The following is a 16,308-nucleotide window of genomic DNA, read 5'->3' on the forward strand; positions in this document are numbered from 1 at the left end:
CAATACATTCTCTGTTAGGTTCAGAAGATACAAGGCATTGTTCCAATGTAGTCCTCCTCAAACTTACGTTTATTTGGTTATTATTGTTGTTATTATTTACGCCCAGTCTACCAGATAGTTCTGCCTAGATCTTGTAATTCAGTACTTTTGACTATTGGATCCTTCCCAAGGGTCTGGGATAGCTAAAGATATCATTATTGTTTTGATTCTATATCCAACTGCTTTTCAGAAGTAGACCCAGAGAAATAAGATAATATGACATTTAAAAAAACTAGTTAAATTGCATAAAACAATGCAATGGAAACAGCAGCAGAGAACAAAATAACATAATAAATACTTTGGAAGCTTACAGTTTAGTACTGAATATATCCAAGACCTCCATTAGGGTACAACCCCCTACAAAGAATTTTTAAAAACAATGATTCCTAGTTTATTAAAAAAAAATACTATTATTTTGTAACATTACCCCTAGGATTCCACGACAAGGCTTTTAGCCTTGGTAGGAACCTTGCTTCCTAGGCTTGATTCCTGAGGTTCTGATCCTTTGCTCATGATCTTTTTATGCATTTCCAGGTTTGTTGATGCTTTATGTAAACAGTGGGAGCAATGAACGCCCACCGGTCAAAGGCCCTGAGCTGGTTCCTCTTCAGCTGCATAGCTGTGTCTCTTCAACTGAATAATCGTGTGTGGGGTCAAGGTAAATATGGAAACCATTTTGTGAGGGGTCTCTGATGTACAGAAGTGGACTCCTAATTTTTTAGGAACAATTTGCTGTCTCCCTTGAAAGTTAGAGTTAAGAACAGAGTTTAGAAAGTTAGAATTAGGAGTTATTCAGACGGTAAATCTAAGATAGGTCCCAGGATACATAATTTTGTGCAGACCACATAGCAGGTCATCTGGATCTTCCTTGCATGGAATAGGCCTGAATTATATATTTATTTTTATTTATTTATATTTCAAATTTTATCACCGCCCATCTCACTTGAGAGTGACTCTGGGCAGTTTACAATAAAACTGAAATAAATACAGGTTAAAATACAATAAAAAACATTATTCTTAAATAACAATATAAATATAAGTATAAAATCCAAGATGGGGATGTTAAAAAGTTCTTAATTAAATTCATATAATTTAATTCATATAATTCACAGGGGCATCTTCAAGGTGCTAAGTACCCCCAGGATTGATATACAATGACCATATGTCCTTTATTATAAAGGACAGTCCTTTATTTCAGAAAGTTGTCCTTTAGATTTATTTATTTTTCAAAAAAATTCAGTGTTTGTCCTTTATTATGGTCATTTAACTTTTACCACAGAAATGGTACCACTTAATGCACAGTCTTTCACATTCATGTGAAAAGTATGGAAATTGAATGGTCTTTTAGAAATAAATTTACATGTACTTTGGTTTCAGATATTTTTATTAGAGTAAGCATTTTTGTAAAGTTTTTCTTAGTTTGCTCTTGAATTTTCCTTTGTATAGCAAAGTTATAAACATAAACAATTACATTTTTTTTTTATCCTTATGAACCTCTTTAAGATTTGCCCCTTTTTCAGGTTTGGCTGGCCTTTATTTTTTCCAAGAAAATATGGTCATCATAATTATATACTACTTTGTCTCTCTACTGTCTTGTGCATTACCATGCATGTTATTTTTCCAATTTCATTAAAGAGGGCAGAATGTGTGCAACTTTTGCTGTTTTAACCAATCAGCCCAGCAATCGGGGTATCTACATGGTGGTGGTGGTGGTCAAAAGAATCAAAATGGCACTGGGACCAAGCTCTATCCCTTTTAACTCACATAAAAAGGGGTGTCGCTTCAGTCACATGGTCATGGCTGCCATGTCGACTTTTTTGTCCCCTACTTACGGACACCCCTGCCAGTATTCTTGAAGTGTCTGTGTTCTATCCTCTGCATTCAACAATTGATTTTTCTTTTCCTTTGGGCGGGATTTGTAACAGTATCATGTTCTGAACAACTTGATTCCATGGTAAGATATGGGATGTTCCATGGAGTTACATTCAAAGAAAGACTGTATATGTAGTGCACCAGCTGTTGAAAATATTGTACATATCCTGTTTGATTGCCAACTATATACTACAGAAAGGGCTGTTTACTTAGATCCTTACTTAAAAACTAGGAAATATTGGGACACCCAGGATAAATTATTCTACTTCTTGCAAGGAATGAACTTGCATTTTTTTTTTAGGTTTTTAATCCCGCCTTTATTATTTTTATAAATAACTCAAGGCGGCGAACATACCTCTTCTTCCTCCTCCTATTTTCCCCACAACAACAACCATGTGAGGTGAGTTGGGCTGAGAGAGAGTGACAGGCCCAAGGTCACCCAGCGAGCTTTCCTGCCTAAGGGGGGACTAGAATTCACAGTCTCCTGGTTTCTAGCCTGGTGCCTTAACCACTAGACCAAACTGGCTCTGATAAGAAAACTGCAATTTTCATATCGAAGACCAGTCTGAAGAGGGTAGACTATTTAAAACAGATTGGGGTTGATTGCAAGGGTGACGATTTATTATGAATATGTCCTACTGGTTTTTTTTGTATTGTTTTTATAACTTTTTGATATGGTCATATGACTAATCAATAAAATTTATTATATAACAGCTAGTTTAATTTTTTCAATAATGTAATGCTGAATGTGCTTTCCCTGGTTGTGTGTACATTTTAAAGAAATGGAAAGGGTTCCAGTTCAGACAAAAAAGCTGAACTAGGATTTAGCATGATACAGATAAATGTGAGCCAAGCTTTTACATTTGCTTTTCCCTTTCTATTCCTGGTGGCTGGAAGTCTTGTTTGGGGAAAGGACTTAACCAAGACTTATTAAATTTATACTGGTTTTCTATACTGTCCTCCTGACTCACCCAACACATTAAGCTATAAAGTCATTTTTATTATGTTGGGTTGCCTAGTCTTTGTCACTCGCAGGGGTGTCTGCAGGGTGTGATTGAAAAAGTTAAGATGATGGCCACTATGGTGTGATTGGAGCTCTTCTTTTTTTATGTTTGTGTCACCTCTAAAAATTAATGCCTTATAAGACAACTTAAATTGTAGGGGGACACCTCCACTAATCTCCCACCACAATTGCAGGCTTATAGCAGAAAGAAGACATTTATGTTTATTTTAAGGTAGAGGAGTATGGAGATAGCCATGAAGAAGAAATGCAAGAATTTTTAAGTAAATATCAGCTTACTCTGGGAAGGAAGAGGGAGTGAGAAAGAAACTCAAGATAACCATGCCTTGATTTTGTTTGGTATAAGAAATAGCAGAGGAAAACTTTGACAGGCTTTCAAGATTCTGTTGTTATACCCTACAACAATAGAGTAGAGATAGACTAGAGTTCTTGTAGTCTTTGTGGTCCCTGACTCCTGACCTGGCCTGTTGTTTATTCGTTTAGTCACTTCTGACTCTTCGTGACTTCATGGACCAGCCCATGCCAGAGCTTCCTGTCGGTCATCAACACCCCCAGCTCCCCCAGGGACGAATCCATCACCTCTAGAATATCATCCATCCACCTTGCCCTTGGTCAGCCCCTCTTCCTTTTGCCCTCCACTCTCCCTAGCATCAGCATCTTCTCCAGGGTGCCCTGTCTTCTCATTATGTGGCCAAAGTACTTCAGTTTTGCCTTTAATATAATTCCCTCAAGTGAGCAGTCTGGCTTTATTTCCTGGAGGATGGCCTGGTTTGATCTTCTTGCAGTCCAAGGCACTCTCAGAATTTTCCTCCAACACCACAGTTCCAAAGCATTGATCTTCCTTCTCTCAGCCTTCCTTATGGTCCAGCTCTCGCAGCCATATGTTACTACAGGGAACACCATTGCTTTAACTATGCAGACCTTTGTTGTCAGTGCGAGGTCTCTGCTCTTAACTATTTTATCGAGATTTGTCATTGCTCTTCTCCCAAGGATTAAGCGACTTCTGATTTCCTGACTGCAGTCAGCTTCTGCAGTAATCTTCGCACTTAGAAATACAAAGTCTTTCACTGCCTCTATGTTTTCTCCCTCTATTTGCCAGTTATCAATCAAGCTGGTTGCCATAATCTTGGTTTTTTTGAGGTTTAGCTGCAAACCAGCTTTTGCACTTTCTTCTTTCACCTTCATCATAAGGCTCCTCAGTTCCTCTTTGCTTTCAGCCATCAAAGTGGTATCATCTGCATATCTGAGATTGTTAATGTTTCTTCCAGCGATTTTAACTCCAGCCTTGGATTCCTCAAGCCCAGCATGTCGCATGATGTGTTCTGCGTACAAGTTGATGTACTGGTCCATTTAGTTTTCACGGCAAGAATACTGGGGTGGGTTGCCATTATCTTCCCCAGGGATCGCGTTTAGTCTGACCTCTCTGTCATGACCTTCCCGTCTTGGGTGGCCCTTCACGGTTTAGTTCATGGCATCATTGAGGTGCTCAAGCTCCAGCACCACGACAAGGTAACGATCCTTTGCTGAAGACCTGGCCAGCTTTGAAGAAATGACATTTAAAAATAGATATTGTCCTGAATCAGCAAACCAATTAAATCATCTTTGTTTATTTGTTTTAAAAAGTTTTATACCCTGCCCTCTTTTATGAGTAAAGTAGCTTTATCTAATTGAGTACCTTCCCAATATGTTGGATTCTAACTTGGTCACACTTACTGTGTATCCAGTTTGGGGAAGATTGGTATGCCTACTTTTTTCTCTTAGGTATATACTTATTTAATTTTTATTATAAAAGTGCCTAAGAATAGAATATATATTGTTGCTTCCTAGAGAGCCAGTGTGGTGTGGTGGTTAAGGCACTGGGCTAGAAACTGGGAGACCGTGAGTTCTAGTCCCGCCTTAAGCATGAAGCCAGTTGGGTGACCTTGGGCCAGTCCCTCTCTCTCAGCCCTAGGAAGGAGGCAATGGCAAGCCACTTCTGAAACCTTGCCAAGAAAACTGCAGGGCTTGTTCAGGCAATCCCCAGGACTCAACAGTGACTCAAAGGCACAGAAAAAAAAAAGTTGCTTCCTACATTGCTTTCTGCAGCTTTGTTTACTAGGTGAGCACAGTGCCTAAGTATGTTGACGTAAAATTAAGCCAATTTCAAATCAATGGACTTATTTCCAAAACAATGTCTGTAGAAGTGAATCTTCCTCAGCAGATATGTCTCTGTTCAGAGCTTTTGGCATTCTGAAAAAGAAAAGGAATGATAACAGATGGGATTATTTTTAAAAGCTTCATGATAGGAGTAGCAAGAATGAGATTTTGCATTTATTCCTTATTTTAAACAAGATGAAGTAAGCTGTTCTTTTAAAGCAAAACTGGACCCAATTTGTAAATATTATGAATGTTGTGATTCAAGCACTGAATTTTTCAAACCATCTTCCCTGTGGTTTGTCATCAGGTTTGGGAAAATTAATTTAAAAGAAGTCCCCCACCTACAGAATCATAGCCTTTTCTTAAAAACCTCCAGAGATGGAGGACCTGTAGCCTCCATACATGTGGTCCCATTAGTGCAGAGTAGAGGAGAATAAGAACTTCACATGTCTTTGATACTATGCGTCTTCTGATGGAGGCCAGTACTATATTAGCTCTTCCAACAGCTGATTCATATTGTTGGCTCATATTCAGCTTGTTTCAATGACCTCACACAAATCCTTTTCCAACGTAGTGCTTCCAAGCCATGAATCTCCCATCTTGTCCAATAGTTTTCCTCCCCAAATGTAATACCTTACATTTCTCTATGCTAAAGGATGTCTTGTCCCTCTCAGCCTCATCTTCCTACCTGTCTTAATTAAACTGCTCTCTTGTTCTGCTTCCTGGGTGTTAGCCAGACCTCCCAATGTCATCTGCAAATTTAATAAGCAACCCATCGATCTCAAGGAACAAGAAAATTAAAGTTATTAATAATAAAAATTAAATTAAAAATAATAAATGTATCTTTGTAAATTTGCTATGCTATTTATGGTTACATGTACAGTCTATTCCAGTTTATCTTTCCTCTGTTTTGAAGATCAGATTTAGAATTCCAGACATCCTAATCTTCTAAAATATCAAGGACCCAACCCCTCTAATTTTCAGTAGCATATTTGACACACCATTTTAATTTCACAAGCTTATGTGTATAATGCCAAAGTTCCAAAGAACTGTAGTGGGTCTTTTGTGAATATATGTTTGTGTGCATAAATTTTCCTGGCAACCTATGATTGTCTGTCTGCTGGGCATTAAAGGAGGCTTGTAAGCCTGAAACAGATAAAAATGCAAACTTGGGTATAATCTAAGATAATTATATCTCATTGATATGAACTGTGGAAATTCATTTGGACAAATACTCCTAAAGTCATATTGTTGAATGTTACTGCAATAGCTACAGATCTCCCTCCCAAATCAGATGCTGTCCTAACAGCCAGGAACCACGCTGAGACAAGGAATAGGTCTCTAGTGTTTATTACTGCTACATCAGACAGAAAATCCTAACAAACTGAAGAAGCGTGGGAAAAACCCAGACAGATAAACCCCAAAAGTCAAGGCGGGTCTGATCTGTGTCTCTTTGAATGGCTGCTCAACTTCTCAGTACTACGCATGCGTTTCCCCCCCTGGATAGAGGCCCCTTCCAGCTCACCATCAGTACTCATGACAGATGCAAATCTTTGGGGATAGCATCTGGAGGTCATGTTTATTACAAGCCAGGTGTCATGTTCACCGATTCAATGTACTTTATACATCATAACGTTTCATATGCCATGGCGCTGACACGTGTTTCTGTTTGGGAGGGAGCTGCTGTGAGACCTTGTACCAAGCTCTGTATGTGAAATCAGTACAATGGAATGTGTTTGGGTTATGTGCTCTGTTCAAGGACTTTTCCCGCAGACCATCAGAAACCGTTAGGAGCACCTGGGATTGTGAACTTGAGAAGACTCTATGGGGGGAGGGATTTCATTTGCACCGAGGGTTTTTAGTTTGAATTTGGCACGCTTTCATCATTCTCAGCTTTCTCTGTGATTCTGCATACCATTCTTTAATAAATCAGATATCTTTGAACTCCTGCTCATGAGTCTGATGGTGTTTTAGAATAGGCAACCATTACACTAGGTCACCTGAGTTGTAAGTCCAGATATCTCAATCTGCCTTCCTTGAATTCATATAATTTTAATATAGATAAATCATTCTGTTGTTATTCTTACGGTAACATATGTATGGAGAAACACAGTACTTAGATATTTTGGCTCTTTTCATTTTGAGAATGTTTACTGGCTTTTGTTGCTTATGAAGAATTAAGATTGTGTTGTTTTCCACTCTGCACAGCTAATTCAGCCATGCAAAAATGCTGTGTGGTGCAACCTTCTTGCATTTCAATAGAAGTAAAACAAATTTCGCTGCATGCTAAAAGTTAGGATGAAAAGAAGGACTTCAGTCTTGATATTTCTCTAATGTGCTAGTTATCCATACTGTAAGCACAGATACTCTCTTAAAAGAGAAAAGCTTTCAAGCATAGAATCTATAAATATATGACATTTATTAAATCCAGGAACTATTTTTCCATGTTCTAATTCAGAAAGTTGGAAAGTAAAATGGGGTGCAGACATCGAACAACACTTTCAGTTTAACACAGTCTTTCTCAACCTTGGTAACTTTAAGGTGTGTGGACTTCAACTCCCAGAATTCCCCAACCAGCACGCTAGGGAATTGTTTGAATAAACCTTCTTAGGTGAAATAGTATATCTAGGTAGAAGCAATTCAAACATATCATTTTCTCTTCCTGCATTTTGAAGTGGTAGAATCCAGAAATATTGTGTGTGTAATACAGTCGTGTAACTCAACTGTTACGGATATCCAATCTAAACTCTAGACAGGATGATCTGTATTTCTGTTAGTAGCTGTTCTCTACCACTCCTTTTTTAAAACTTGCATTGCTTGTCTGTGCTCGCCTGAATTGCTCAAATTACTGTTGTGTATATTAAATTCCTTTCAAGATTATGAATGTTCTGTAGAACAGTCACTCATTTCCCTAAATCTATGAAAAAGTTGACTTTAGAATAAGGCTGAAGTCTACTGGAGATTAAACTATTAGCTTGACATTAAATCTATTGGCTTGATATTAAAATTATGGCATTTATGTGAGGATCATTTGTTGGGGGAGAAGATAAAGTACAGGGACTCAGTCTCAGTATAGGGCATAGCTAGAGGGCCACATTGATGTCCTAGCCAAACCTTTAGTTGGTAAAAAAATATACACTGCAATGTCTTCATTGCCAATCCCTATTTTACCTCAGGAATGAGGCCAGCCAGGGGTGCTTATAGTGTTAATGTTGGACAAATTAAGGGAAGCAGTTGATGGATTATCTGACTTTGTTTCTTCTTCTACCTGCTGGCAGAGTATCAGCTGCTGGCAGGATAAAGAACCACCAGTTGTTCTTCATAGTACATGGTGGTGTGAAGTTGGAGAAGCGTAGGCAGGGGCCTCACACAAAGCATTTAGACACCTTTTAAATTGCCTACATGATAGGTCACTGATACAGAGATGCCCCATGTCTATGACCTGTTCCCCTGACTACTTCTGAACATCAGTTTAGCCCTTTTTGAACCATGTTCAGAAATAGCCTGATTGACAGGTCATAAGTCCAAATGAGGAATTGATTTGTCAGTTGAGTTATTTCTGAACATGGTTATAGTGCTCTTTTGAAAGATACCTGTAATCTAGGGATGAGATGAAGGCAACATCATAAGGATGTGTCTAATATAGGCACCTTCATGCTGATATTAGAGGGATATGTGCATAAGCCCTTAGCTAGTTAGTTATGCATATAAATTCTATGAAGTTGCTGGAATGTTCTAGCATACACAAGGAAACACTAAAATGTGGCATTATGTGAAGCTTTTGCAGTTCATAAACTGTTCAGGTACATCACTCATTAACTATGCTTTCCTCTACAACATAGAGAACCCATATTATGCTGTTTCAAACAGCAGAGACTTAGTTCTGCTGGCAGATCCTTCCTTAAGTAGCATGTTTAGAATGGAAGTACACTGAAAAGATCTTGAGATCCCTTGTAGAATTTGGTCTGAAGCAGGCAGGGAATGGAAAAACATCTGGAGATTTTATTAGTTTAAGGAGGAGACAGTGATGGATGGAAAAGGAAGACAGGTTATATGGAATCCACCCCATACAGTAGACTTAAGTTTTGCTTCTTATTTGAGCCTAAGGCATACCAATACAATTTGTAACGTATTATTGCCTCAAACTAAGTGCAGTTCCCTGTCTGTTTTGGTGCTGGACAGGTAGAAGAAATAGATTTTTACAAAAGAATCTGGGGTGTTGCCTTTGACATGACTAGTCATAAATTGTACAGGTTTGGAGAAAGGTCTTCCGCAGATGTGCCGATCTTTGGCAAATTGTGGAAAGGTATATTGCGAACTTCTCAAAATACTTTGTATATACTCATGCTCAGCATTATATGCCAGGTATACACATGGGCAGGGAATGCTCTATAGTAGAGGTCCATATTTTATGAACTGGAGTAGTTAAGAAATTGTTTTAATTTTAATGGGATTTTATTAGAATTTTATCGTATATTTATTTGAATTTTTATTGTATATTTATTCTATAATGTAAACCACCCAGAGTCCCTCCGGTCGGAGGAGATGGGTGGTGACAAATTTGATAAATAAATAAATAAATAAATAAATAAATAAGTCTATACTTTTGAGGATCCATTAGCAGGAAACCATGATAGTTGGACAGATTTATGATTATTTTATTGATAATATTTATCTTCTGCTTCTCAAAGCAAGAGATCAACCATCCCAGATCTGGTACTCTCCAGATGTGTAAGATTAAGATGTCCACCTATCCCAGCCAACATAGCATGGCTATGGTTGCTGAAAATGATCAAATTATAATCCAACCTATCTGGAGGGCACGGAAAATTAGCTTAGTTCTGTTCTAAGTGACATTCTGCTTTTAGGCTAGGGAATAGTGTATCTAACAACTGTAATTGCTTGAAATTGCAGACATTCCAGCCAAATAGCTCCTTTCATACTATTAGTTTAGTACATACCCAGCATCATCACTCTCTTTTGAAAATCGTAATATTTCCTGCAAGCCCCCTGAAACATACAATATACTGTACATACTTCATGCCCATAGGCATGTCTGAAAATATGACCATAAATCATCTCTACATTCCTCCTTACAAGATACCTAAAAAATTAGAATGGCATATTAATGTCACTTCTGCCCATATATCTAACAAAGATATTCTATGAGAAAAAAAGCACAGGGCTCAGCTTGCTTTTAACCTCTAACTTCCCTGTTCCTTTGTGGTTCCTTTTTCATTTGTTGTGTAGAGTTTGTTTTGCAGAATCAATAACACATTTTGGCAGGGGTATATATTACATATATCATTTTACAACCAGTAGTTCATATCATGTGACTCTTCTGATAACCAGCATCCTTTGCTTTGTCTGAAAAATGTACTGTAATACATGCCTGTATGTTCTGTATTTTTGATGAAATGTGAGAAACCATATTAATATTACAGTGCTTTTTAAAAAAAATTCCCTTTCAGTGGCTCCACCATCAAGATTAAGATATACTGTTATTGGTCCTGACAGTATTCAGATTTCATGGAAAGCCCCTAAAGGGAAGTTTGATGGATATAAACTTTTCATCACTCCTACTTCAGGTAAGGAGAGGTGGGGAAGGAATTATTCCACACGAATTCCAAAGTTCACACCTGGCCTAGGTTCATACCTGAAGGAGGGGACAAAACAGCACACCCCATTGCATTACACCCACAGAAACTCGGTTTACTGGCGATTGAAACTTAATGGGGATGAGATTGCACCCTCCATGTAGCCTGAGGATAACAGGGTAGCAGGGCTGCAACCAGGGTCTGTGTCACCCGGGGCAAACATGGATTCCATGCCCATTTTAGTGCTCCCCCCAGCGTGGCGCCCGGGTCACATGCCCCGCTTGCCCCACCCCAGTTGTGGCCCTGCAGGGTAGCGTTAGGAGAAGTCTTTTGGCCTCCCACAGTTACTTAGAAGCTAACATGGTCTACTTATTAATTTTGTGAGAACAGCACTCTCTGTTTTTCCAATTTTACTTGATCCTCTGCTTATGCTGAGGCATCTTAAGCTTAAAGAGCGAGTATGTAACAGTTCACCCAGAAGGACTGATCAGTTTTTACAATACCTTGTCTCTCAAAGCAAACACTCAGCAGAATGCTGGATGCTATCAAGGGCATGCTTCCAGTGTGACTTGATTGTCTTCCTTAGTTTTTTTTTTTTAAAAAATGTTGTTAACCTTGGTAGGTGTCCAAAAGCTAAGCAGGGGTCAGACCTCATTGGCACTTGGGTGGGAGATCACTAGAAAACCCCAGGGCTGTAGGTTAGACTGGAAAGTTGGAAAAACTTCCTGAAGAAGGGAAAGGCAAATCAATTCTGGGTTGTTGCTAGGAAAAGTGTCCAGGTATGCCAAGATGTCCCCAGAGTTGAGCTCAACGTGAAGGAGAATTTACCTATACCTTTGTAATTTGTGTGTGGCTTGAGTTAGTTCTCAAGAAAAAAATAACTAAATAATATGCCATTAGCAATTCATATTTATGTGGTATGTGAGTGTGTAGTGGAAATGATGTGTCTGCTATCCTAGCTTACTCCCATGCCAGCCACACATGCAATGTTCCAGTAAATTAGAGGAGGATGCTCTGAGCTCCAGGGCTGTTTGCTGCTCCCCAGCACAGCTGGAGTGCAGCCTTCAGAGCCCCACCAAAACGTATTGCTGAGCTGTTATTCTGAAGATGACAGGAGAAAGTTATGAAAAGCATGGGTAATGTACTTACTGTATCATAATAATAAATGCAATTATTCTCCTAGCTAGCTTATCTGAGCCTTGCCCAGTTTCTGAAGGAGAGCTCCCAAAACATCAATCAGAGGCAACTTGGTGCAGAGAGAGAGATTTTTTTTGCTCCTCTCTCTGTCTCCTCTTACTGACAATGAACAAGCTAGTTTCCCACCAGTTTGGGGAAGGAAATGCACAAAACTGTCATGGAACAAGAAGAGTTTTTTCTCCATCAATTGTATCATTGAATAAATCCTGTTTACAGGAAACAGATGTGAGGGGTGTGCTTTTCTCAACTGAAAACCCTTTAAAAAACTTCATTAGTCCAAAACTGACCTTGGAGGCTGGAATTTACAGAAGTGGGAGTAAACTTTGCTGAAAATATACTTACATGCATATTATTATATAATATATTATATATATTATATGCATATTATATTATATGCTTATATGCAGCTGCAATTGTTAACTAACTCTGAGTAGCTTACAATCCTACAATACATAAAGGTAAAGGTTCCTGTTTAGTTGTGTCTGACACTAGGGGGCGGTGCTCATCTCTGTTTCATGGCCGAAGAGCCAGCGTTGTCCAAAGACACTTCCATGGTCGTGTGGCCAGCATGACAGTCATGGAACGCTGTTGCCTTCCCACCAAAGCAGTACCTGTTTATCTACTCGCGTTTGCATGCTTTCAAATTGCTAGGTTGGCAAGAGCTTGGGCGAGTGCGGGAGCTCACTCCATCACGCAGCACTTGGGTCTCAAACCACCGAACTTGCAACCTTCCAGTTACAAGCCTGGCGTCTTAACCACTGAGCCGCCACCCCCCCCATACATAACCAAGATTCAATCAACAAAGAAATAACCAGACAAATAAATAACATTACATAGTAAAATATTCCAATTGGTTGGGTTTGGGAACAACAATTTATTTTGTTCCCTTCTTAGGAAGTCAAAAAAACAACTTTGATTGCACTTGTGGCATTCCGGCCACAATGGGCAAAAACTGTCTGGTATTGTCCCTGATGTTAGAAAGGTATACTGCAAGTGGCACGGGCATGACTGAGGCTGGTCATCTCGTTTATATCTTGTCTTTCTAGTAAACATGATGTGACCTGCCAGGTAATCTTCACCTTACCCATGCAGATGATCTACCTAACCCATTTTTAATACAGCTCTGTCCAGCGGTGTCTGCTTCTCTTCAGCAACCAAAATGGCCTGCTTCTGATGTAATGATTAAAAGATATTTGATTCTGAATTAGATTTTGGTTTCTGCAAACTCAGGGGACAAATCAGGCAGATGGAAGCAATAAAGCAGTTATAAAATAGAAGACGGAACAGATTTTAAGATAACCAAGAGAAACCGTTTAAAAAATATACTATACAAGTCTGCATGGCCTATCATTGCCCGTTTTAACATTACATTCACTTTTTAATAAGCTCTGGTTCATCACAACTGGAATTTGTGGACCATCTCTTTCATAAGCTAAGAAAATATTTTAAAAACTTCCTTCTCTAGATACAGAATGGTTTCCAGCACATTTTAGAACCTTTTGCAGAGTCTTCTGCAACCTGCATGGGTTTTATAGCAGTTGTCAAGGCAACCTTCCAGTTGTGACTTATTCAGCAAAGCATCGTTAAGAAAACGATGGCTGACTCAATCAGTATAATTTTTTTTAAAAGGCCAACACGTGGTAAGCCCTTCCAGTACATTAACAAATTTTATTGTTAGTGCCTTAAATTATTGTTGTATGGTTCTGTATGTTTTAAAAATATTTTTAATTGTTCTTAAATTGTAGTTTTTGTATTGTTTGGGTGTTTTTGTATTGTTTTGAATTGTATGTGAACCACTCAGAGTCATGTATTTGAGATGGGAGGCTAGATAAATTGATAGAATGAATGAATGAATGAATGAATGAATGAATGAATGAATTTTTCTGGGCCTGCAGGATGAAGTGCTGCTTACAAAATAAATAAATCCTTCCAAATGCAAGTGGAAGGATCATGTCTGAACTCACTAAGAAGAAACACATTCTACACTGGGCTGCCAATTTTACCCTTGATGTGTTATCCTTCTACAGGCAGTTACTAATTTGTTGGGGAGGGGTCCCAAAACCAGACATGCTACTCTTCCCTTTGCGGAATGGCTTTCCTAACAGCCTTATGTCCTAACAGATGGTAGCTCTTGGGTGGCCATGTCTGCACTTGGAAGCTAAGCAGGGTTAAGCCCAGGTAGTACTAAGAACCCCGCAGCCCAGACTCGAGTGGGAAATTGAAAAACAGCCTGGAAGAAAAGAACCTCAACTGTTACTGTGCTGTCACAAAGGAAGCTACAGAGATGTGCCAGTAAAGTCATCAGAAATTGGCTTGAAGACACCTTTAGTGGCCTTTTAGACAGAAATCCCAGATTGCTCAGGCATGTCTGCATAGTTGCCTGCAAGGATAAATGATTAAGGGAAGGTAATTCCCCATAAAGAGATGTGTAGAAACATGACTGAAAGCTGGGTGATGTCAGCGTGTGCCAAAGGAGTGACTTCTTGAAATACTGTATTTCTTTAGATGCCCACCTATATGTCCTGGCCAGCTCCTTTAAAGAACTTCCTTTAAGGAATTTAAGGAGGAGGGGTAAGAAAGAAATGCAGGAAGCCCTCTTTAGGAAGGGCCACAGAACTGGACTAGATGAGGCAATAATTCGAATTTGGCAGCTTCGTTGGTTTATATTGCACATGTACATAAAAATGTAGATCTCATCATACTATTATAATTAAATGGAAAGTGCAATGCTGATCATATTTCTCTTTTGCAGGAGGGAAGACAAATGAGCTTGCTCTTCAGAACAATGCAAACAAAGCAATTATTCAAGGACTTATCCCTGATCAGAGCTACATTGTCCAGATAGTGGCATTTGCTCAAGATCAAGAGAGCAAGGCGGCTCAAGGCCAGTTCCGAAGTATGTTCTCGCCTACTATCTGTCTGCTTCACTGGACTGGGCTATATGGGTAGGGGGTCCATACCTCCCAGTTTGCCTGGGGCAAGTTCCGGTTCACCCGTTCTGGCATCCTATCCACTTAAAAAATAAAAAATCCAGGAGGAATGTTTAACGAAGTATTATCCTTAATAATAGTTTACTCATGAAGCAACACTAGCACTGATAGTCCTGGATTTCTCCATCCTTTTTTCATCTCTGTGCATGCATGCAAAGTGGTCCCCAGGCACCCATTTCCTGCTATACCTCCCTTGTGAGGCCCAAGGGTAACCTCCATCTTCTTCCCTGCCACAGCCAGCTTGTACATCTTGACCTTCAGCTTCCCCTAAGCCGTCAAGGGGGGACTAGAACTCATGGCCTCCCGGTTTCTAGACCAGCCCCTTAACCACTACAGGAAACTGGTTCTTCCATCTTAGAAACAGATGGAAGAAGTGGTGATAAATGATCCCTTCCAATGCAGAATTTGCATTGTTCTTAAATTATGGAGAAAACTCTACCAGGCAATAGGGCATTTTTGTTATTGTTGTTGTCCCGCTCCAGGCAAAGCATGAATGTCTCATCTAGGAGTAGCCTGGGTTCTTTATGTGCTGTTAAAAATCAACTTGTAGTATCAGGAGGCAGATTTTGAGAGACAGACTAACCTTGTCAGGCTTGGAAACTCAATAGGGCCAGGCTTAGTCCTCGGATCAGATTCCCTCAAAAATAACAGGGCTATATTCTGAAGGCCATCAGAAAAGCCAGGTTTACCCTGATTTAGATGGTGAGGTTTACGATATATTTAAGATGCTATTTCTTATGTTTGGTTGTATTTTTAGGGGCTTAACTGGTCTTATATCCTCAGGGCAGTGTAATGGCTTGTCTCAGAGACAGGCTTGCGAAAGCTTTATCTTTTTCCACTTTCAGGATGGAGATGCTTAATATAGTTAAGAGCAGCTTAGAATCACTTTGGACATGGCCATTAAGATTGCAGGTCCAGAGCTATGTAAAAAAAATTTAAAACATTCAGGAATTTGGGGAGGATAGCAATACTGAAACCTTTCATTTCTATGCCACCTCTGGACTTGTAGATTGGCTGCTCTGTGGCCAAATTAACAAATTTCAAGTATGACCCAGCAGATTTATGAGACCCCCTATGCCCACCAATGCATAGAGCTGAATGTGTAGAAAAGCAGGTGGTGTTGGACTTTTCCAAAATCATACATGATTTATAATTTGCATTTGTGAAACAAGTTCCACTTAGAGTATGACCGTTGCATTGTATTAAAACATATACTCTATTCGAAGCTGCCTCAAAGATTTTTAAAATCAGCTCAAAAGTCATGCCAGCAAACTTTAAATAAGTGAATGAACTAGTAACAGCCTCTTGTTAAATACGTCTAAATTACCAAGAGCTATAAATGGCAACAGACAGCATATAAAATTTAAAAACACACAAATAGGTTTCAGCATTGGAAAAACCATTTTCCTAATTAATTTTCTTGGGAACATTGGCAAATCTATACTGTTTTATTTTT

General features: G+C 39.1%; 1 protein-coding gene across 1 annotated transcript in view; it reads left to right on the top strand.

The window, feature by feature from the left end:
• The first annotated feature begins 579 nt into the window (after positions 1 to 579).
• Positions 580 to 16,308, top strand: part of COL14A1 (collagen type XIV alpha 1 chain) — a 131,489-nt gene continuing 115,760 nt past the window's right edge. The window contains exons 1-3 of the mRNA XM_063299632.1: positions 580 to 697; positions 10,540 to 10,656; positions 14,615 to 14,758. Of these exons, the coding sequence (XP_063155702.1) occupies positions 607 to 697; positions 10,540 to 10,656; positions 14,615 to 14,758 (352 nt within the window). The 5' untranslated portion in view covers positions 580 to 606. The remainder of the gene's footprint in view (positions 698 to 10,539; positions 10,657 to 14,614; positions 14,759 to 16,308) is intronic.

The sequence above is a fragment of the Candoia aspera genome, chromosome 3 (assembly GCF_035149785.1).
Source record: "Candoia aspera isolate rCanAsp1 chromosome 3, rCanAsp1.hap2, whole genome shotgun sequence".
Classification (NCBI taxonomy): Eukaryota; Metazoa; Chordata; class Lepidosauria; order Squamata; family Boidae; genus Candoia; species Candoia aspera.